The 24452-nt window shown below is 43.8% G+C and overlaps 1 protein-coding gene across 2 annotated transcripts; it reads right to left on the bottom strand.

The window, feature by feature from the left end:
* Positions 1-1104: 1104 nt before the first annotated feature.
* CKMT2 (creatine kinase, mitochondrial 2) lies at positions 1105-21954 on the bottom strand. 2 transcript variants are annotated; one of them, XM_027881024.1, is made up of 11 exons: positions 21873-21954; positions 17233-17306; positions 15271-15428; positions 14370-14568; positions 13261-13356; positions 11621-11842; positions 9086-9171; positions 7068-7191; positions 4954-5088; positions 4432-4606; positions 4323-4360 (listed from the first exon to the last, which is right to left on the bottom strand). In XM_027881024.1, exons 3-11 carry the CDS (start codon positions 15420-15422, stop codon positions 4338-4340), a joined length of 1212 nt encoding a protein of 403 aa, XP_027736825.1. In that variant the 5' UTR covers positions 15423-15428; positions 17233-17306; positions 21873-21954; the 3' UTR covers positions 4323-4337. The 2 variants fall into 2 exon arrangements, with proteins under 2 accessions (XP_027736818.1, XP_027736825.1); XM_027881017.1 differs by lacking the exons at positions 4323-4360; positions 21873-21954 and adding an exon at positions 1105-1339 and having other exon boundaries at positions 4481-4606.
* Between the last annotated feature and the right edge of the window lie 2498 nt (positions 21955-24452).

Raw genomic sequence — 24452 nt, 5'->3', positions numbered from 1 at the left:
GACTGACTGTGAGATGCACCTCATCATCCAGGTTGTTAGTAAAGACATTACAACAGAATCATCAGCTCCAGTACCAACTCCTCAGGAATTCTGGTAGCAAGTGGCTGCCAATGGATGTCCTGCTGCTGCCCATCAGCAGTTTGCAAGCCAGCAGGGGAAAACCAAATAGAGGATGAAAACTGAGCACATTTGGCTCACAGGCAGATTTTGCGTTGAGCTTAGGGTTTTGGAGAGCTAACACTGAAATCTTTCCAGGTTTTCTTGTTTATGTTCTATGTAAAATCAGCAGAAGTCTCTTTGCTTCTCCCAGAATTACAATTATTAATCAGCACTTGGAAAGCCAGTAGCAAAATGTAAGAGAATGTTCCCAGCATAGATGAGGAAGAATCAGCACTCACATGGAAGCTCCAGTATGCTTTACCCTCAACAGCTCTCACCAGGCTCCTGATTATCAAGAGCTCATGATTCACCATCCAGCTCTCAATTAGCTCCCAATTGTGATTTTCAAAGTTTGTAACCAGTCATGGCCCAGCTATCCAGCCACTCTGCAGATATGACTCACTGAGAGACCTTTCTGTGAACTGCTGTTCTGAATGGCTGTGAAATGCTGAGTGTGTTTCAATACGCAAAAAGAAGCAATCAAAGGGACTGTCAGCATCTGCTGGTTTTCCCTTTCCACAGAGCTGCTTCACACATGAAATTGTGGTGAGCATGGAGATGTGTTAGCAAATCCCCAGGCATTTTGAGGAGTGACAGCTGAGCTAGGTCTCCGTTACCTGGAACAGGCCATGCTGGGCAGGGTTATGGGGGTTGCAGGATATCAACAATCTGATTTGCCTGCTGGTTTTTGGGCTGCAGCCCAAGGTCATGGGGCGGTAATGAATAGGGTGCTTACAGGAGCTGTTGTAAATATGGCCAGAAGTGCAAGTGCAGCATAGAACTAGACTAGTACTACTGGAGTAGTACTTTTCTTATCACCAACCAAGAAAGAAAGGGAAGCGGTGCCCCAAAGAGAGTGTAGGGAGAAGGTTGTATGGGTGCAGCCCAGGAAAGCTGCACAAAGACCGGTTTCTGCCAGTACAGCCAGAAATTGAGAAGACCTCAGGTATCAGGCAGTGTTTTTATTACACAACATATTTATACAGACATATACAGAGGTGCCTTCCTATCAGAGTGGCAGCCACCAGTCTACCATCAGTTGCCACCATCAGCAGCAACATCATTTCCTGACAAACTGAGGCAGCGGAGGTGGCACCCTGATGTCTTGACCTCTTTCCAGTTTCTTCTCACAGTCAACAAGGTAATTTACCCCGTCGATGACAATCTGGACCAGCTCCACCTACAAAAACAAGAAGAAAATAGTAGTAATAGAAGCTTGAGCTCATCTGTTAACAGAGGAATAGAAAGTTGGCTTGTACTGCAATGACAGCAAGTAAAGCTGTGAGGTAAAGTGACCCCTGAGGAGGGTCACAGCATGGAGATCATACACCCTCTGGCACAGGGAGAATGGGTCATGCAAAGCCATAGTAATTACCTTCTCCTGTTTGCCCCAAGTTTGGACCACCAGAAACAGAAACTTTTAATTAGGTCCCTAAAGTTATTTCCGCCAAACTCTTCTCCCATTGGAACAAATCAGACAAAAGCCCTTACATAAAATGTTTAGGCATAAGCTGAGAGATCCATTTCAAAGGTGACTGTGAGGGTCTTTCCCAGGTATGTGATGGGAAGGGATGCCTGGCACAGCTTGTTCCCCACACTCCATGTAGGAGGATGAGAACATAACCATGTTGTGTGTACTCAGCATCACCAGGCAGGTCTTGCTGAAGCACTGAAGTCCCTTGCTGGGTCTCTCCAGCTCCAGGCCCAAAACACCCTATGCTTGCAGGAATATTGAGCACAGAGACATAGAAATGAATTAACATGGATATTGGTGCAAGGAGAGGAAGGCAGAGGCTTATTACCCTGGTTCCCACTGGCCCTGAGAGCTGCTGGAGGCAGAGGGTGGGTGTTCTTCATGTGGCTGGGACTGGGAGGATGTCAGCACTGCCATGGCTTTTTAGGCTGCCTGAGGAAGCTCATCGATTCAGGGACAGTTCTTTCCCCACAGATGTCCTTCCCAATGGATGTCCTTCTTCACAGATACCCTTCCCACAAATGTCCTTCCCCTGTCCTTCCCCTAGAGATGACCCCAGCCCTGGTGGGATGAATGTCCTCCCTGTTCTGCCAGGCTCAGCACTCACATCTCTGGAGGAGAGCAGGCTGGCTCTGCATCATCCAGCACTCATTTTTAGCTCCTTACACTGGCAGGGATGGGATCAGCTCCAGGCCAGGAGCAGCACCAAAATTTGTAACTCTATGTGCAGGGGGCAGAGGAGGGGTAGGGAGAGTGGTGCCTTTGTAACCTGTTCCAGAACTGCTGAAGAATACCAGGAACCTTGTCCCCAGCAGACTTTCTGCACAGGCTGTGACATGTGAGGACCACAAGCCCTGTGGCATTGTAAGCCAGCAAGCTATAGCACTGATATGTCTTAATCTTCATGAAATGGTTCATTAGCAACCTTTAATGACTGGCTTGTTAAAACCAAGTGCAAAGACTAAATCCCATTTTCTCTTTATTGTGACAGTTGCTGATTTTCAAGGGATTTGTGTTTCCTATAAAGCATTTCAGTGACTTAACACTTTATTTTATTGCCTTTTACAGACCAGCTGTTTGGGGAAATCAGAGGTCTGAATTTGCAACCTCCAGGAGAAAACAAATTTCCTATTAAGTTTTCATGGACCGGTAACTGAAACATAGCAAAAATACAGACAATTTTATCTTGCAGCTTTGGGAACACAATCCAGTTCTGCAAAAGCATTTACCATGTAATGGAATTTATTTTATTATGTACTAAAAAAATTATATCTTATAATAAAACATTTCTATCCCTTTGAGTATGTCTTGTCTTATTTAGATTTCATATTCTTCGAGGTAGGGATTGTATCTTATGTGTTGTCTTAATCCTTTGGATCCTTGCTGTAGGAGGCATCAATGACTTTAGTGGAAATCTTCATATAAGCAAGAATTTGTAGGCTTAGGCTGTCAGTCAGTAGGGCTCAATCAGGCTGTGTAATCCTTTTGTGTTACTGATGTTATTTTAATATAAAGCACAAGTGATGCTGTTTCAGGTATCAATAGATGTCTTTGTCACAGACTGTTTGTGCAAATAATACAGCTTAATTGTATTTCACTCTTATTTATTTCATTCACTGTCATTTTGTTTTGTTCTAGATCCAAAGGAACATAGATGCATACATTCAAACTTCAAAATTTAAAATTTCCAAACCTCTCTCTATGATTGTGGAGGCGTTCAAGGGCACCTCTGAATAAGAAAGCACAGGATACCTGCCTTGGCTCTGTCCCAGTGGTGAGTGAGAAGGGAAACCACCTGGCTGGCTGTGGACTGAGCTGAGTTTAGTTGTGACCACGTGCTTTATCCCTGGGTTATATTTCTGTTATGAAAACCTACCCAGAATCAGGCTGGGTGTTGGGCTGCAACAGCAAGACCAAACTGCATACTAGCTGCCATAGCCTCTCAGGGAGGGTTTGGCTCAGAGCTGATGGGAAGATGCTGCAGCTCTTTGACATGGCTCTTTCTGCCCTTTCCTCATTAGCTTTGGTCTTGGGAGCTGTTCTGCTTTATAGAACACTTGAACATGAATCTGGAATGAGGTGTGGGACACGAGCCTCCTAGGAGGGCAGCAGCAGTACCAGGCTGCAGGGTCATTTCCATGCTCTGGCACAACAAATGCTCCTTCTGACTGAAATGGCTTCAAAGCAAATGTCTGAGACAAACCCATCTCATCACCCTGCAGCCCAGCAGGGAGAGCTCATGGCTGATGATTAACTCTTTGGCTTGATTTAAACTTAGCTGTCATTTAAACCTAGCTCTCCTCTGTCCTCTGCTTGGAGCCACACAGGACATGTGAAGAAGGCACAACTCCTCAGTAACTGTGGCATGAAAGCCTCGTCCTGCTGTATAACTGTGGAGGAAGTGCATGACTCAATAATGAAAGGAACACAACACCCTAATCCAAGCCTTGCTTTAGTGCCTGATTCCCTGGGTGGGTTAGGACTCCATCCTTTCTCCTTTCCAGCACCTGCATACTCACACAGAGGTCCTCAGTGCATGGTGCAAATCACATTTGTGCAACTTGAGCAGGGTTGGTGCAAATCACATTTGTGCAACTTGAGCAGGGTTGGTTTCTTTCATTGCCATAACAGGGGTGTTTATCAAGCCCTTCATGTGCATTAATATTTTTTTCTTTCAGTAAGTTTTTCCACTGGACCAGGTTCATCAGGAGTAAAAACTGACGTGGATCCACTGAGGTCAGCAGAGTGAACTCAACCGCAGGGAAACTGACTTGTGTCAACACAGATCTGAGATAAAAGGCAAGGGGAAAAAACAGGAAAAAACCCCACAAAATGAGGACAGGTTACCTCTGAGCGGCCAAGGCGGTCCAGGTTGGAGATGTCATACACATCAGCCACGGCTGCCGTGTCTACTCCACCAGTGCCACGCTTCTGCAGGCGCAAGTTCTCCAGGATTTTGGGAAACCTGGGGTCCTGTCACAAGAAACAGGTTTGAGCTTACTGCCTGTCAGTGTGTGTGTCATGCTGTGTCCTTGCCATGCTGTGATCCATGGATTAACAGCATTGCCAGAGGGACAGGCAGCAGTGGAGGTGGAGGGTTTTCTCGTCCTTGGATTACTGCCAGTCCTGGCTGCTTCCTGCTGGGTACATTAATTTCCATAACAAAGACAATAATTTGCAGAATTAAAGCGTGCTCAATTAGACGTGCATTACACCCATCCTGCTAACCTGCAGATGCCTTGAGCTGTCATTTTTCATCTGTTCCTTTATAAATCAGGAGAGCTGAATTATGTCACTGGCTTTTTAAAGGACTCACATACCTTGCTCAGCCTGGGCAGCTTCACATGGACTCCAGCTCTCAGACCAGTGCCCAGGTTGGAAGGACAGGTCAGGACATACCCAAGACGCTCATTCCACATAAATTCCCAGCCTCGTTCCTTAATTAATCTCTCCACCTATGGTGGCAAGACAGAAAGGAAGCAAAAAGGACAACATGCAAATATCTTATTTTAATATGTCTGTTGGTAGCTGAGATTCTTCTTGCCATGTGTTTGTGTTGATGATCTTCACTAACACCAGTGGAGTGGCAGGAAGTCACACCTGGGTCCAGTCTGGTTTAGGTGTGACACAAATGTTTGCACTCACCAGGTACCAGAAGGATTTCTCTGTCGTTTTCTCACGACCACTACCTTGCAGACTCTTTGCCACTTCATCATAAAGCTCCCTGTCCTGGTGTTTTTGTAAAGCCTTAGCTCATGAAGCCATGTCTGAGATTGTGGCCTTTGCCATTTGTTTCTAACTTGGTAATTTTGGAGCTAGTTTGCAACACACAATCCCAAAAGACTCAAACACTATGAAGCAAACAAGGAGCTGAATCTGAGTTTTGTGTAATTTTCAAGGTGATGCCCTGACTCCTGGGGAAGGACACTTGGCCTCTAAATGACCAGTATTAACAGCCACACTTTCTTTATGAGGAGGCAACACAGCTTGTACATAATGCTTTTCATTAGTAAGTCTCTGACCAGATTAGACAGTAGAGTGAAATAATTATCTGCAGGAAAATCACAAGGGTCTATTGACCTTTGAGTAGGCTAGTACTTTGTTCACCCATCTGCTTTCCCCAGGTTTACTTGTACAATCCAAATACAATTTCAGTTCAGTTCTCTTCTCCTCCTGAGGAGAACTGGATGCATAAACCAGCTCATGCTTACAAGACTTCTGCAAATATAGCTGAATACTTCTGTTCTGCAGAAGGATACAGACTAAATGGCCCTCTAAAATCATTTTTATACTGTGTGAGCACAACAGAACAGATGGTGAGAAACTAGGCCTGATTTCCTGCCCCAGACACCTGTGCTGGTGATGGTTCCCAAAGCTGCCTGAACCTCTTTGCCTGGCCAGGTCCATGCTGACATGGTCTGAGCTCAATTATAGTCAGAGCTGGGAGCAACCTCTGTGAACTGTGTCACCTGGGCCACCCCCTGTGCACTGCTCAGCCCCAAAGGTGTGCTCTGGGAACTAGCCAGGGCTCAGTCACCTCCCTGATGGCATAGGAGCACCTGTCAGGTGACTTTGTTTTTCTGTGCCCCAAACCCCGCTCCATACTCAGACTTCCCCATGGATGCTCTGAGCTCCCTCTGCTTCCACAATAAAGACTCTGTAGGCCCTGCTGTCCCTACTTGACCTTGCTTTTTTTGACTGAGAGCTATGAAGTGATAAAAAAGGGGTGCACAGCTGTATTAGTCCATGGCAGGGGCTTGGAACTAGTGGGTCGTTAATGTCCCTTCTAACCCAAACCATTCAAGGGTTCCGTGATATTGCCCATGGGACACAGTGAAGTCCTTTGTTAAATCGACTTTTTCTGTGCCAGAGCAGTACACAGGACTTCACTGGGCCCAGAGGCAACTTGAGTCATACCTGGACTGTCTGGCCAAAACTGTTTTAAACCACCATCCCATGAAACCTTTTTTATCACTGTGAATAGCTAGACCAGAATAAAATCCAGGATTCCTGGCTATCAATTCTTAGTATTTCAATCATAAACCCCCATATCTCCCCAAAAGCGGTCGTCGGTCCCAAGCCTTGAGTCCTGTGCGCAACCTCAGCAGCTTCCACCCATCTCCCAGGATCAGGAATGAGAACCAGGAGGCTGAGCCAAATAAACTTTTCATTCAGGCAAATCAAGCAATCGAAGTAAAATGCTTGACTTATGAACTTCCACAGTTCACAGGCCCAAAATGGCAAAAAGGGGAATATTTATTTGTTTTCCCCTACAACTCAGTTACCAATTTGCCTGTATTTCCTCCTTTAACTGCTGTGTGGACTGATGTTACTCCATTTTGCCACTCCCTGAGATACCAGCTCAGGGTGAAGCACAGGGAGCAGTGCTGACAGCAATAAACAAACAGGAATGATAAACTCACTGAGATACTACCTCTTTTAAACCGCGGCAGAACCTCTCAAACACCCGCTTCATGTTGCCACCCTTCTCCATAGAGATCACCCTGGTATGGTCCTCTTCATTAATCCAGACGAGAAATGTTTTCTCATTGTTATGCCTGGTTGAAAGAGGAGGGGGAAAAAAGAGTGTCTTTAAAAAGACAAGCCCTGAAAAATAGCTCTGAGTAGTCTTGGTTTTATCGTAGTCTTTCAGTGCAACAGAGATGTTAAGTGTGGAGAAATAACCTTGTTCTGTGTGGTGAGGGATTTGAGCTGATTTCACTGTCAGATCTCTCATGCCAGTGGCAATACACAGGTCTCTTGGGCACAGCTGAAGCAGTTTCCTGATCACATCATGCTGCTGCAGTGCTGAGTGAGGGAAAATGTGTTGTCGTCTAGTATGAGCACAGCTGAGGGGTGCAGCCAAGGGAGAAGCCAAGCCCTGCATCCTCTGCCACCAGGGTTGGGGTTTATTGTTCTTGGAAAAACCCAAAGACCTACATGCTGCTGGGGGCCAAGCAATATGTCCTTACTGAATTGTTTTCTCCCTTAAATCAAATCCCAGTGCACTAGATGGCTGCATCAATCAAGTGCCATGTCCAGGGATTGCAAATGCTGCTCCCAGATAGGGCTGGTTTGTCGATAAAGGCAGAAACACTTGAAAACCCTCTCTTGCCCTGGGCAGTCACAGCCAGCTTTGTTAAGTGCTGTGTCACACCCGAGGTCACTTTTCCTGGCTTCTCCTCCACTTTCCTTTTCTCCTACTACAGCCTTTCTACAGCAGGAAGAGGGTGATTGATGGGATCAGACTCATTTGTGCCAACAGTGAAATACCACCAGGCTTGAGAAACATGAAAGTTCAAGATCACTGAGAGCCTGACTTTCAGCTGGTCTTTTACGGTGTCTCCTTTTCCTTTTTGCACTTGGAGTTTGCCAGTGCAACACTGAGGAGGTATAAACATCCTGTGCCCTGACACTGGGTCACTCGAGGTACAGTCACCTCATCCTCAGTCACATAAAAATGCTCAGGGGAAGGTTTTACAAAAATTCTGAGATTGGCCTGGCTCCCTTTCCCTTTCAATTAATCAAGTTGCCCCATTGCTTTAAGAAACATGCAGTTGCACTGTGCCATTGCTGCTGGTGATGTTGGTGGGAATAGTCCTGCAGCCCACCACAACAAGGACAGGATCACAATCATTAGAAGCAAAATAATTTCCAGAACCTTTGACAACAATTTCTTGCAAAAGAAGGCAGTTTTTCAAAACATTATTTACAGAAATACATTCCAATCACAGTAATTTTTTTTCCCAGTCTGCATGATATTTCACATGTAAAAGAAGCCAAACCCAGGTCTGTTTTATTCAAGAGATCCCTGAATAGAAATTAAATTGCTGGTCCTCCTGTTTGTAGAGACAATGAATGATGTGCCTCAAGCTTTATCTTATTCCTTTCCTCACATTTAGATGGGGACCAGGGAACCTGCGTCTTGTTGAATCTAGTAGGAAGCTTGTTGATATAAAATAATCCTTACAGTTTTCCAGCAGGTCACTGGGTTTCATGGGTGACCAGGTTTCACAGCTAGGTGATTCCTCAGAATCCTTTCTGCCCCATTTTTCAGCATTAAAGCCTCTGGTAATGCCTAGAAGTACAGCAGGATGGATGCACCTCCTCCATGCTCTGCTAGTGGGTGTGTGCACTCATCTGGGAGGTGTTATCCCTTTATCTCCACAGAAAATATGGCATTTGGACATAACATGCATCAAGTGTGTTGTGACAGTAGAAACAAACCTAGAACAAACCAGGAAATTCAACTTCCCTGTCTTCTTTTTGCCCAGATTATTTGGAAAAAAAAAAAAGAGTTACTTTCAGCCCTGGGAATTAAAACTTTTTAAAAAAGCCAACTGGACACACAGGGAGTATGGGGACAGAGGGGCAGCAAGGTTAGGACAAGCAAGGAGGTTTGTAACATGATCTTTAAAGCACAAACGAGCTCCTGCACATCACACAACATACCAGATTCCTCTGGCATCTGGCCAGTCACGTGCCATCCCAGCACATGTTAGCAAGGGGGACACTGGCTTGTCAAAGAGAAAATGATCCTGGGTGCCAAAACGGGGCCAAAGGGAGAGAGAGAGAGGGAGAGAAAATAAAACAAAATTTAGGTTTATTCAAGGCAGCAGTGCAACACTGTCCAATACATTTTATGTGAAGGCAGTTGAAGCACAAGCAAACCAGAGTACAGCTTGTGAACCTGGTTCCTTTGCCAGCAGCTTTACCCAGTGAAAGCACTTTACCCAGGTGATTTTCTTGAGTCTTGCAGATTCTCACTGACATGGGTAAAGTGACCATGTTTTAACAGAAGTGCTTTTCAAATATAGGGAGGGGTGGAAGGTGGGACCTAACATGACATGGGCACACCTAAGGGTACTCTGGAGGGACCTGTATGCCAGATCTGGAGGGGTTCTCTGCACACACATATCTCAGGGTAAGAGAAGGCAACGAGTTCTTAAAGACTGAAAAAAACCCTCACAAAAAGTGCTAGTTCTGAAAAGATGCTTCTCTGGCATAAAGATATTTATTCTGAGCATGAAATCAAGGTAGGAATTAAACCAGTGCTAATCTTGACCTTTTGGAATCAGAAACTCATTCTGTTCCTTAACAGAGATGCTATTTCTCATTTAATAAATTAGCACTCGCTGTGCCACGAACTTGCCACATTCCAAATTGTTTATATTTTTTTAAAGTAATAGTTGGATATTTGTAGGGTTTTTTTTCCCCAAACCAAATAACTATTTGATTTTCATGTGTATCCTGAAAAATTACTAGTTCTTAATTATTTGAATGCTGCCATATCAAGTGTTGTGTGCGGGTTTTTTTGCTTGGGGTGTTGGTTTTGTTTTGTTTTGTTTTGTTTTTTTAAATCTCACGTTTAACTAAGAATAATGAGGCAAGCTATCCAGAATACATATGACTTGGTAGAAACATTGATATGCGCTTTACATCTTTTTTATCTTAATGGAGAATTTTAGGTTTCACCTTTGAATACCCTGTGATGGACATGGTGCAGCCAGAACTCGAACCATGCAGAAAGAAAAGGTATAGAGATCTCTTTGCTCATCACAGGGACACAAAATTTTCTTCTCAGCTGGCTCCACTTGAGGCTTTTTCTTGAAAGAAAAATTCCCCTTTTTGCAAGAAAAGAGCTATTAGTTTCCCTTATGTGCATATGGTCAGATCTGCAAAATACTCAGCCTTCTGGGCTGACAGCCAGTCATGTAGCACTGATTTGATATCACTGAGATCAAACTGACCTCACTGAGATCAAAGAGTGTTTATGAAAGCGTGGTACAAAGTGTGATCCCACAAGGGTTCAAGGTCCTAAAGTACTGGAGGGGCTAAGGAATGGTGTGAGTTAAAGGACGAATCTGAGCTTATCCACTCAATGCTCTGATTTCTAAAAATTTTTATGAGCATAAAGCCAAACAAAGCAAGGTAAAATGCTGAATCTGTGAAGCCTATTCCACTTCCCACAGCATTTAGCCTTAAACCATGAAGGAATTACATTCTGCACGCTCCTATTTCAACCTCTCCTTTCTCAGCCTGTCCTGCTGAGAAAGGCAAGGAAATAAAACCTGCAATAGCTCATCAACATCTTGTCAATAGACATATTAACAAGGACATTCAATAAAAAAAGTTATTGACCTTACCTAAATTCTTAACTGCTGTTTAATCCAGACTGTGACACCTATTTTGAGGTTATAAATAGTTATGTTACTTCATCAGCTCCCTTTTGGTTGATGTTATGGATTAATGTACCATGAAAATAGCTAAGAAGGTACAGCCATTCCGTTGGATATTTAAAAAGCACTTTCAAGCTTTGTTTGACATGTCATATGCTGTGACAAAATCCATGGTGAAAATCCTTGTGTTTCAATCTGTGTGACAATGAAAACTCTTGTTATGGGCCTGATCCTTCAAATTCTTAAACACAGTGACAGGACTGGGAAAAGGTCATCTGGGTGCAGTAGGCTACAGTCGTTTTAGGGAAATAAGAATTAGTGTAGTTTAGCTTGATGAAATTACAGCCACATTTTGGGAAATTAGTGTAGTTTTGGCATAAAGAAATCTCAGCCAAAGCCCCCCACCAGGACAATCTAAAATACAGATGTCATGTATTGCCTATTGCAGTGTAGTACCTTTAGTTAGAACGGTTATTAATACAGAAAATAGCAATCTTTGCTCAAGGAAATGGCCAGGAAAGGTTCTGAATTCAACTAATTTGTCCAGAGAGGTGGCAGCAGCCAACTGCGTTTGGTTTGATACAGATCTTGCTCTCTGGGGTACAAGCCCACGTTTCAGATCTACACAGCAACATGCTTCACAAAAATACAGACCCTGAATGAGTTGGTATCCCACTGAAGATATTAGCAGGCCATTAACTATGGGAGTAACGTTGTGATTACCCTCCCTGATCATGCAGGACAGCGAGTACCCCGGAGGATAATGAAGATGGAGTGAAGGTGGTGTTGCCACTGGGACTGTACTTACGTCGATAAGCTGCTGCTGCTCCCGCTCGGTCATGGTGGTCAGGCTGTAATACTTGCCCGAGAGGTCCCCCCGGAGCCCAGAGAGCGCGGTGACCACGACGTTCTCCACCTCCCTGCGCTCGGCCCGGGTGCAAGCGGGAGGGAGGCTGAGCCCGCGGATGCTGCGCCCAGTCCGCACCCGTGAGGAGAGCACGTAGCGCTCGTCGAACTGCCCGTGGGTGATCTGGGGGAGGATGCTCTGTTAGTTCACACACACACATCTTGTAGTCTGCTGTTAAAGCAATCCAAACCCCGTCTCGTAAAATGAGGGGCATCTTCCTGCCCAAAAGTGGCAGCTTCTCATCCAGATCACAAACACTCAGGGCACCAGGAGCTCTTCAAGAGTTTCAGGCACCAGGAGCTGTTTTATGGAGCAAAGTGGTTCTTTGGCTGGATGAACATGCTGGATTAACCAGCTCATCCTTTGTGCTCCCAAAATATGGGGGAATCTGGGTAGCTTTTGGACATAAGGATATGGGCAAAGGCAGGAAACCAGGTGGGGAAGATCCTCTGGAAGAGGGAAGCCCAAAATGAGGTTGTAGTTGAACTGTGAAGGAAATATTAAGAAGCAGTTCAGGTTTGACTACATGTATGTGGGCATACTGGATTAAACTCCTTTCATTTCAACCCTTACACAGATGGTTATCCAAGGATTTCCAGCCCAACAAATTGCATCCAAGTCAGCCAGTATGTCAACTTCATCAGGGGCCCAGCTTAAATATCTCTGTGCAAACACACTGTGGCATAGGGAGTAAACAGGAGGACTCAGAGGTGTGCCAATGCCTGCAGGGCTGTGACCTTAGTGGCATCAAGGGGATGTGGCGGGGTGGCTCCTGTGACTGGACTGTTGGAACGAAAGGATACAGGTTCCTTGGGAAGGAAGGCAAGGGAGCTGGGGAGGGGGTGTCACCCTTTACAACAATGATCAGCTGAAGTCCAAGCTCACTACCCTGAACTTCAGGAGACCAGATTTTGGCTTCTACAGGGATACGCTTGTTAGAGCACCATGGGATAAATCCCTGGGATGAAGCTAGGTAATGTGCAAGGATTGACTCCTCCAACCTCAGAAGTGATGCATTCCAGTAAAGAGGAAGTCAGGAAAAAACACCAGGAGGCCTCTGTGGATGAGCAAAAAGAGCTCCTAGTCTAGCTCAGACACAAAAAGGAAGCCTGCAGAGGGTAGAAGCAAGGACAGGTATCCTGTGAGGAATATAGAGAAGCTGTGGCTCCCTGGAAGTATCCAAGGCCAGGTTGGATGGCGCTTGGAGCAAACTGGGATAGTGGAAGATGTCCCTGCCCATGGCAGGGGGTAGAATGGGATGAGCTGTAGGGTCCCTTCCAACCCAAACCATTTCATGATGATTCTGTGATCTGTAAGCTCATGAGCAGCCCCACAGTGCCCAAATGCTTATTTCCACTGGGACTGAGTCCCTGCTATGGACAAGGGATGCAGCCGACAGGGCTGAGTGGCATCCCACTTTTCTTAAAGCTGCTGTCTTCAGGGCTGGATCAGCGGTAAGAAAGGTACTGTTGCATACAATATCACCACTGTAATAAGCAGCTCATGTCCTTTGTTGTCTCACTGTTTTATTTCAACCCTACCTTGGATGCATCCAGGTCAGTGTGATGCTTCATTGTCCGTGGATCGTAGCCATTATGTCTTGATTTAATGACAGGGTCAAAAATCTCAGCAAACACCTATGGAGTCAAGAGAATCTAGAAAGAGTCTGCACCACAGAAATGCTTTGATGTACCACCTCCAGACAGAGCAGTCCCTGCCTGTAGTTTCCACAGACAGGGACTGGATGTGATGAAAACCTTATTGGGTTTTGGGGTGTATTACCAGCCAGAACACACATCCAGAACTCCCCAGCCACTTGCCTCTTGGCTTTTGGTCATGCAGGAATACCCTGTGTTTTATCTGCCACGGGATACCAGTTCCGGTCAGAGTCGCTTGTCTCAGGTGTGCCAGCACCAACCACCACTTCACCTTCAGATGAGGAGCAGTGGCAGTGGCACATCTGGACAGGTAAACCAAACCCCAGGAGGGGATAGTCCAGAATGGCAGGTATCCCAGTCCACTCTCATCTGCCCAGGGCTCGGGATACTGTTAAGAGGCTATGTAATAACAGGTACCATCACAGTAGACTGAAGGAAGCAGACCACAAAAGTCAGTAAAAATAAGCGTTTTTTCCCTCTTGTCATTGCAGAGTTAAATAAACTGTCCACCCTAATGCTGTTGGTCTTCATTTTTCCTCATGGTCCAAAAGCTGTGGCTTAATGATACGATGTCTAGCACTTCCCAGAAGATGTTTCTGGTTTGCTTGTGCCTCTGTATTTTGTTCCACAATGTGATTTCCACATGACATTCATTTTGTGTGTCCTAGAGTTGGATAGCTCTGCCATAAACTAACTTTAACTGTAGGAAGGAGGGCAGCTGCTGGAGGCAGGTAGCAGGTGCCAAGTAGGTATATTTGTTAGCATCAGTTGCAGCAGAGAAGACACCTGCAGCAATACCTTATGTTCACGCTTTTTCTAATGTGGAAAAGTAGGGAAAACACCATCTTTATGCACATGCCCTGCCCCTTATGTACCCTCTGGGATACAATTTGTCTTAGGAACACGTATCTACTGGAAATCTGTCTTCATCTAATGGGGAAGGACGCCATGAAAACTGACCCAAACACAACAGTGTTGTGGAAACCTCTTACCTCGTAGGACTCCTCATCCCCTGCCACCATTCCCACCGTCTTAATGAAAGGGTGGCCAGGGTTGTCCACCCCGGTTTGGATGCACTGGTCCAGGGTGTACCCGTTGGGGGTCATCTTGTCCCGAAGGCGGGAGTAGATGCCGGGGGTGAGGCACTCGGCCATGCAGTTGTTGTGCTTGCGCAGATCGGGATAGTCCGCGCTGGGGGTGAAAGAGATTGGAGACATTAACCTGTTCACTCTGAACAGTGACCCTGGCTGCTTTATTACAGGGAACACGACACTCAGAGTACATAAAAACTATAGTTATTCTTTGTTTGTATGTTGCATTGAATTTCAGGAAGGAAGGAAGATTCTGGTTGCTGGAACTGCCCCACAAACTGCCTTCTGCCATCAGGAAAATGAATCCCAATGAGCTCTGAAAGTGTACTAAGCTCCACTGAAGCTCTGCTAAAACACCATTATTCAGGAATAAAAGAGCTCCAGCAATGATTAGTTCAAGCAGGAAGGGAATTCAGTTTAGCTGAAGTGCTCTGTAGTTTGGAGCCTAGTTGCTCTCATCAGCACCAGTGGGCCTGTCTGACCTGTTGCCAGGCAGCTTTTCTTCTGCAATACCAGGGTTTGGTTTAATGGCATTGTATTTGCACAAAGCTGCATGGTGTACTAAGCCAGGGAAAATAAAGATGTTAGGCTGGTCTTGAAGGCCATTGCTGGTGCTATCTGATATTGGAGATATTAGGACAGGGTGCCCGGACAGAGTGCCCTGTATTTCAGCCCCTGGACAGACCACATGAGGACTATGCCACTTCCACAGGCATCCCCTTCCTCTCAAGGGCAAGGTGTTTCTCCTACACCCATGGCCAGGGCACTGTGCGTAGCTCCCTGCCAGTCTCCCCGTCCTCACCTCGGAGGAAAGAGCTTCCTCTTCTCCTGCACGGCAGCCTTCACATTCTGCTGGTTTAGGAGGTAGCCCGTGGTCAGCACCCCTGTGCCTGCAGCCGCGAACAGCGCGGTGGAGGCACGGCCGGCCAGCAGACGGCAGAAGGTGCCAGCCATTCCTCTCTGCAAGAGAAGGCAGCCCCAGGTCAGCCCACCAGGCCCTGCACAGTGCCAGCAACAACTGAACCCTCACCTCACACCACAACCCTGCAAAAGGAGAAATTTGGTTTAATTATTGGTTTGCACTTATCCAGAGTGTTCATAAAAATTGGTGATATTCACAGGTGTATTTTCCCTATTTAATTCTACTGGGATTATGTGTGGAGTACAGGAGGTCTTTAAGAAGAGAGAGTTCTAGCAAAGAAAGTAGCATGTTCTGTGCACATTTTTTTCCTCCAAGAATCAGAATTTAACTACTCTTGCTAGTGATTGGGAGTTCCTTAGGAAGATGTAACTCCATTCTAAATAAAGGACACAAATTCTATGATTCTACAAATCTAAATTTACAATTACAATTTGTGTAATTGACAGAAGCTTGATCTTAAAACTGGACTCTGGTAAATCATCTTGGGAAAACGGGCATGGAAGATTTAAAAGTAAACACGACCCTTCCCCCAGGATATGCTGTTTCAGTTGTTTTTCCAAAAGTGTTTTAAAATGTGATTCTTCATGCAATCTCTTCAACATTCTTTTGGAGGCAATAATAAACACTTCAAAGCATTTGGTTTTATTTCTAGTAAAACAAACATTCTAATTTCTGTGTTCTAATTTTCATGGGGTTAGTTATACCCAAACCCTTTACTTCTTCATCTTTGCCACTCCTGTCTAAAGACAAATGCATCCTTATCTTTTTGTTGCATCTTTATCTTCTCATTTGGTAAAAAAGTCTTCTCCTCTTGAAGATTTTTCTATTGCAAAGCAATACCTCCTTTCTACATCAGTAACATATGTAAGATGAGAAACATGGATCTGTTCTAAGTTTGAGTAATTTGTTTCATGTCCTCTATTGTTTTGAAGCAATGTTATATTTTAATTTTTTCGTTCTGTCTCCTTCATGCCTTTGAAACTCAATATACAGTAATCTAACTTTACTTCCAGAGAAAGGTGATGAGTGATTGACAGAAATTTCAGTATTTTTTTCACTGAAAGAATTTCCCTAAATCTATTAATTCATTTAGGTAAGCAGGACAGGCTTTCATGACTGCAACAGGATTTCTCCCTCCCAAAATGTAGTGGGAGAACGTTTGACTGTAATTAAAGGTCAAATAAGGAGGTTCTGATGGAGATTTTCTCATTATTTCTTTTCTGTGTGTTTAGCAGATGGTTCTTGTACCTTTTCATAGTACAGCATCCCTGTTCTACACTCTGGAAATTTTTCCTTATGACTAATCTGCACAGAACTATTGTTGTTACACCCAAGTGTCTGAGAAACATCACGTGTATTTTCACAGCAGCCCTGTTTATTTACAGCTCTGTTTCACTGATGCATCTTTACAGCAAGGAATTGGCTGCCAGTCATATTCCTGTCCTGAAAACTAGAAGCCATATAAAAATCCCATTGCAAATGATGATATTATGACTTTAACGACCCAAGGCACTCATCAGCATTTCCACCAGTTTGGGTCTTTTTGGAGCATCTGAATCCTGTGTCACTTTAAGGGACATTGCTGCTGCTGAATGAATAAGAGAACCCCCTCCTCACTCTGGTTTATGCCTGTCTTTGACTGGGTGTGCATTCCTGGGCTTTGATCCCTAAAGCAAACCCGCTCAGCTTTATTGTCCATTTTAATAATGTCCCTTATCACAAGTATTTTTCTTGTTGGTAAAGTTGTCTTCCACTGTGGCTGTATGCCTTGTCCCCAGGACAGTCTGGCATTGCTGGATCACACAAAAGCTTTCCCTTACCCTGGGACAGGTTCTACTTTACCTGACAGACAGTTCTCTGGCAGCTCTTAGAAGCCTCCAACACTGGAGACACCACAGACCGTGCAGGTTGTCTACCTAAAAGAAATACATCAGAGTAAGACAGGCTTTTCCCCCCTCTTTTTTAAAAAAATGTAGTGCCTAACTAAATGTCCCTTCCTGCAAATGAAGGTAGAACCTTCTGACTGGAGCATGGCATTGCCATCATTTATGACTGTCACATGCAAAGGACCTAGGAAAGTTAGAATTCCTTATGAGAAGAAAAGCATCATCTCGAATACCAGGGAAAGGTGACTGTAATCCTTTTTACCAAAGTGATGTGACTCCTAATTCAATAAACACCTCTTGCCACAAGGGTGGGCTCTAGTCCTGAATATAAATGTACGTAGTCTTGCAGCACAAATTGTTGAGCCTTGCACAAGGTAGTCAAGTTCAGCAAACAGGTTCTGCATAATTGAGGTATAAAATTAATATGAAACTTTACTTGACAGGAAACCATTGGTTTTTTTTTTCATTTTTTTTTCTCTTCACAAAATACCATGATTTCTAAGTAGTGCATTGCTTCAGAACAAGCATTTTAAAAGTTTCATTTTAAAAAAGTCTGAATGGGATGGCTTTAAAGTAAAGAAAAAACCTCATCAAAGCCCTTTTTCAAATCTAACCTCAAATCATTAACAGATTCAGCTGTTTTTTCCCCCACAGAAATTGTCAACCTGCCCTTACAATAGGTTTGCATCATCAGTACCTCTAATTAAAGGAGTATGTTTTTTCTAGGAGCACTTTACCAGAAATACCCTGCTGTAATTCAGGTTTCACCACAGACCATCTTTAGGCCTCCATTGCAAGGATTTCACTTTCAACAGGGAAATTTAACCACTGCACAGCCTAAGAAATAAAAGTGCACATTTTTCTTTTGCTAAGTGTCTTCCTGTGTGCTCATGATAGAAAACTCATTTTCTCAAGAGTGTCTGTAGTGCTGCACCATGGCAGCACTGGAAAGGGGAAAGAATATTGTCTAAAGATCAGAAAAATTTTTGGGGGTATAAGTTTTAATCTTTGGAAAGGAATCTAGTGCTTTCCTCAGCTGACCAGGTGCACTGGAAGGAGAACACCTGCCTTTGGAAAGCATCTGTTTTGTGTTCAAAACAATCTAGAGAGAGCATGGTCTGGAGGAGATATAGGAGTTCGGAGGATTAATCAATCCCAGAAAAAAATAAATAAAATTCTTATTTCTGTCCTAAGTGTCTGTTCAGATTGACTCTCTGGCCTTTGTTATTGCTTTTAATAGTTTGCTGCAGAAATTTCTACACATTTTTGTACCACGTGCAGCTACTTAATATTTCATGTCTCCATGTCAGGCTTTCTTAATCAAGTTTCATATTTACTAATCGTGCTTTGGCTCTGCCCTGATCTCTTTCCATTGTGTTTTATCCTCAACATCCTCACAAAACAAGAACTGTCCTTTCAAACCAGTAGCATACCAGGACCCAGCGTGGGAGCAGCAGAGCATCTCTCCATTAAACAGCTCCAACATTTGGAGGCCACACCAGCCCTGGGGACCACAGGTCATTTTTAGTTCTATGAACTAAACCTGCACTGATTTTTAGTTTTCAGTTTGTCCAAATGAGGTCTAATTTCTATGGGATTGGATACACCACCTTTTTTAAGGTATAAGCTTTAATTTTTTTATAGATTTTAACAAGATTCCTAGGATTCATAGCACAAGACCTCAATCATGTGTCACTCAGATAATATATAATATGTTAAATGATATAATATATAGCAATATACAATAATTTTTAGTAATAAGACCATTTTTCCAAAATGTAATGGATAGGCCCATTAAGAGTTACTAATAATTTAATGACATAGGGGCTTTGGCACATTCAGAGATGTGATCTAAACTGAGCTGTTTCTAAACTGTTTCTAAACTAAACTGCAGGTCAGGGCTGAGCTGTCACCCAGCACCTGCACTGTCTGTGTCTCTCTCTTTTGCAGGTGGCACAACTGGGCACCCTTTCACTGGTGGAGGGGCAGATATGTATATCTTGGCTCATATTCAGCATCAGGCATATTTTCTACAGCTAAATTTATGGATGGTTTTGTGTTTTTTTTCTTATTATTCAAGTATACTACAAGGCATTTTGAAGGCTCCAGGTATTTGAGCATAACATCTTTATTTTTATTCATTAAAGTGTTTGGACAACTTGCTTTGCACGTTTTCCCCTTGTTGTCTCAGTCTGTTCATGCTTTGAATACTTGCCACATAATTACTCATTTGGATGCCTTTTGTGCACCCCCAGGGTTGGAGATGCCTCTGGCCCAAGACCAGGACATGGAACACAGCTCAGTACCTGTGGGACTAGATTTTGTCACTGGCAGAAAGTCCTTTAAACTTCCACTTCCAAGGTCATTTGTACTTGTGATATCACTTGGAGAAAGCAAAAATACTGTTGTACAGGAGAGGACAAATACATAGCAATTGTCCCATAAACAGCTGCTGTGTTTCCTCCTGCAGGGCACAGTTTTGGTTAATTCTGTATAAGACACTGACTCAAAGAAACAGCTACTGCAGCATTCTACAGCTACTGTGGCATTCAGTGCCTGCAAAACCAAGGTTTTCTCAGTACGCATTCCTCGTTCTCACCTCATCAGCACAACAAAGGGTCAACATATTGAGAGTCAAGTCAGCACTGGCTTTTCAAGGAAATATTCGCATATGCCGTGGTTAGTTATGGCCAGTGAATCAGCAAAATGTGTCCAAAAGGTCACGGAGGTCACAGCCTTTATCTCCCTGCCCTGCAGCAAGACCCAAGACGTGCTCAGTGACCTGTAACCAGCCTCCAGGACACTGATAGCCTGCCAGGAGTGTGTTTTCGGTTTAAGACTGTAGTTTAACTTGTGCATCAGCCACCTTGCACTAAAAGTGGAGACAGAAGCCATCAGCAAGGTTTAAAAGAAGTCACTACTGCAAATCTGGTCATGGCTGAGGAACAGCCCAAAGGACTGAAGGTACCCCTAAGGTGGAGGAGCAACTCCGGCTCAAACTCCATGAACTCGTGAACTTTGCAACTACTTTTAATATTTAAGGAAAAAAAAAAAAAAAAAAAGAAAGCTTTTGCCATTAATTCTTCTTGAACTTCTTTTAAAGAGGAAGCTGTGTTTTTCTCTGGATGTATTTGAGCACAGGTATTGGTTACCCCAAATTTCACACTTGGCATTACATGTGCTTCTAACCCAGAAAGGAGGAAGGTACAGAGGGTTACACTGACATTTCTAGAAATAGAACTAGATTAAATGTTTGAGCCATGTCATGAGTGGTATTAATTGCCACACCATGTGATCCTGAGTGACATTTTGAAGGAATGGCAGAATCATAGCTAAAGTTCACACAGGCTCAGCGCCACAGATGATGTAAACACATGTCTTAAACCACTAAGCTGTTTAGCCAAAGTTATCACTGCAGGGACCTGGACTTCCACTTGCTGGAGGGAGAAGGAGGCTGGCCTTTTATATTTGAGAAGTAATTCCTGTAAGCCATCCTTAGCTCCAGCTAAACCCTACAGGTGCCATTGGAAAGTTTTCTCCGCCCATCCATGAAAGGTTCTGGCACATTAGAAACATCTGCAATAAATGTCATGAGTCACTACACGCGTGACAGACCATTTTTAGATGCCCAGAAATCAGTTTACATTTCTCTTGTCTTGCTGTGTCACCTTACAGGTTCAGAGAATAAGATGCAAATTAAAACACCACATCTCATAATGCAGTATTGGTGAGGTTTTTTTGTAGTTTAACTGAAACCTTTCTGACTCATCTGGATTTGAGATACAGCCTCCAAAAGTGCAGAAACAATGCTCCAAGTGCAGACATGATTCTGAGTGTGCCTTAATCACAGCATGGAATACCCGTACCAAAAAAAAATCAACTACATCTCAATTTCTTTCTCCTTGCAATGCCAGAGGTCGGTGAATGGTTATAAAAACATATTAATTCAGAAAAAAAAAATTCCAAGCTGTGTATCTGTGAATAGATTCATATGAATAGAGAAGACATGGTAAAAGCTGCAACTCTTCACAGGTCAGACAACGACCCCTTGGTAACAACATGATCTTTGATTTCTGTCAGCAGAAGAGCTGGCTGGTCAGATGCCAACTCGTGAGACCCAGCAGCCCAAATTCTCCTGCCAAAGCCTAGCCAAGGTGCAGGCACTGCTCACCCTTCTGAGCCCAACTGATGCTATTTTGCAGTATAAACCTCTCATCTTCGCAGTGCAGAGAGCTACAATCAAAATCACAAAAATCTCATGTAATTGGAGATGCTTTCTCTGAATTTATTACATATCCTATTTTTCCCTTACTAAAACTGTTACTTAAGGGTCAACATTAACAGACAGACTTGATGATCTTAGAGATATTTTTCAGCCTTAACAATCCTGTGACTCTGTAATTTGAAGCAGCTGCACAGTGGGGGCTGACAAATACTTCCCTGCATCAAGTAGTTATACAAGTCAATAAATTATAATAAATTATAGCCAAATTAACACCACATCCTGTGGCACTTTGAATCCATTTTTAATAACCCTCATACTTGAAATGCTACATTTTGAGGCTACAGAACTGATACATACGTAGTTAAACTGACCTTGAAGCTGGAGATAGGGACGTCCTGCTGCCTGCAGCGAGCCCAGAGTATAAAGGGAACAGCGAGTTGGTGCCCTGAGAGGAGCCCAGGTAATACGAGACGGGGAAGAGGAGTTGTGGGAAACAAAAATAATTGCTGCAGGGGCCAATCCTGGTTTGCTGGGTTACGTGAGTGACATTTGCTGAAACAGGGGTGCCCTTGAGGACGCAAGGAGGATGTAACAGCAGTGGGGTGACAGCAACATCACCCTTCAAATGCTTCTCGAGTGGAAAGTGTTCATGTCAGCAAATGGTCGGGCAGGTGGGAAACGGCAGGAGATGCTGCTCCACCCCCACGGTCCCACTTAGGAACAGCTGAAAGAGAAAGGTCAAGTCCTGCCTGCCTGAACATCTCCAGAGAAACATCCAGAGCAGGGAAATTCCAGCTGCTTGGATCCTATGTGGAAACAGGCCAGAGCAGGGAACCAGACACTGAAGGAGCTGAGATCACAGTGGGTGATTCTGGCTATTTTCCCCCCTTTATTTCTTAATTTACAACATGAATTCTCGACTCTTTCTAAGGCAGAGAGGCCCATGAAGTGTAAAAGGAGGGTATCTAAAGCTTCCCATTTAGAATTACAATTATATTATTACTTATTGCATTTAGAATTATAGATACATAGCAGTAAATTATTGTAAGAAATAACACATAATGGTTTGGAAGGCATGAAAGAATAATCAATTTAATTTACCTAGCTCTGCTCCAACCAAAGCTGAACATGTACCGAGGCTGACAAAGGAACAAAGAGGCCAGCACTGTTCAGCTTTTAAAAATCCAACACTTTAAAATACTTTTTCCTTTGTACATTTAGTATTCTTTGAATTATACATAGCAATTTCCTAAACCTACGTCTCAGATTTTTGAAACTACAAAACACAGACATCTCTGCCCCGAAATGTTGTGGTTTGTTTGAACTAATGAGAGCCATGCACTCCCACCATAATTAGAAATGAAACCACCAGTCCAGATCAATGCATCTGGAAACACCCCCTCTTTACCACACATGCTTTTTATCAAATCAACACTATATTCTTGGTACTGAGAGAGGAAAAAAAATCCACTGAGGATCCCCTGAGGTAACACGAGTAAGGAAATACGAGCACAACAAATCTGTCCCTGTGCAGGAACTGGCAACGGAAACAGAAACCAGCTTTCTGTGTCAGCAAACAGCCCCTGCACACCAGTTCAGCACATACCTAATTTTAAAGTTTTTACTAAAGGCAGCCTTCTTCGTAAAGCCTTTGAACAGACAAGGACATTCCTCTCAAAGTAGGGGATGCCAGGAAGTGCCTCGCTGGCTTAGAAAGAGGTTTAAGAATTTTGCCAGCTCAGAGCCTGGAAGATCAGCGGATGCAAACAAACCCCCGACTGTGAAGTAACACCACAAACACCTGGAGAATACTGTTAGCCAGTTCCCTAATGTTTTCTGGAGAATATATCATTAATACTTAAAAAAAAGTTCAGCTTTACTACTGTTCTGTGGTCTATTTGGTGAGGAACTCCGGTACAAAACAGCTGGGATGCTAAGAACCCTCCATGAATAATGCCCCATTTTCATGTCTATCTAACATACTTACCTAACAATTAAAATGCTGCCATGGTTTCATTGCTTATGCCAGGGAGGCAGCAGTAGCTGAGTGTTAATTCAAGTGCAATTAATATTAATGACACCAGTCCCTGCACAGGGAGTTCAGCTGGAATTCAACACTAATTTGTGTCCCGTTGGAGTTTGTCATGGGAGCTGCTGAACAGAGTTACCTCTATGGACCAGACAAAGGTAATTATGTTTTAAGGGAAGGCCTTTCCGATTAACACAATAATTTCAAAGAAAATTTATTTGAAGTCAAGTTTCCACATGTGGGACATAATTTATTAGTAATAGAAGAAGTGAGGACAGAAATAAGCGTAGTTTTTCTTACAAAGTCTGTGTATTGAATTTGGAATTAGAGGGCGCTATGTTTGTTCTGAGGAGCCTGCAAGGACACTGATCACTCTCTATCCTGCTGTTGGAGTCAGAGCTCTGTTACAGTTCAGCTGCAAAGAGCCACTGGCGTCCTTATAAAGCAGTAGTTGGATTGCTCCCCCAAAGCAACGGCAATCCCAGGTTTTCAGGTTGGATGGGTCTTTAATTCTTACATTCAGAACAATGCAGTGAAGCACACTGTCTTGGCAATAAATTTGCTTACCAGACCTCTTACAGGGGTGTCCTCATGGCTGGGGATATTCAATATCACTATCCTCTTACACAGAGCACATGCAGTCACTGAGATCTCAAAACTGGAAAAACATTCCATTTTGAGGTGGCACCCAAGCCCTCCATCCCACAGAAGTTGGAGTTAAATCAGGTACTTTGTGCTAAGCATGGGAACCTATTGATCATGATCAAGTGGACAAGGAGGCACAGAACAATTGTCCTACACTTAGTATTACTCCACAGAAAGGCACGTTAAGGTGCTATTACATGTCTACTAAATAAAGAGCTCAACAAGATCCAAGTTTTAAAAATAACCCCAGTTATTTTAAATTACTGAACTCACTCTT

The sequence above is a fragment of the Empidonax traillii genome, unplaced genomic scaffold, assembly GCF_003031625.1.
Source record: "Empidonax traillii isolate 1590-97213 ecotype Southwest subspecies unplaced genomic scaffold, ASM303162v1 scaffold6:size4315531, whole genome shotgun sequence".
NCBI classification, from domain to species: domain Eukaryota; kingdom Metazoa; phylum Chordata; class Aves; order Passeriformes; family Tyrannidae; genus Empidonax; species Empidonax traillii.
This window is presented reverse-complemented; position numbering and strand designations above follow the sequence as displayed.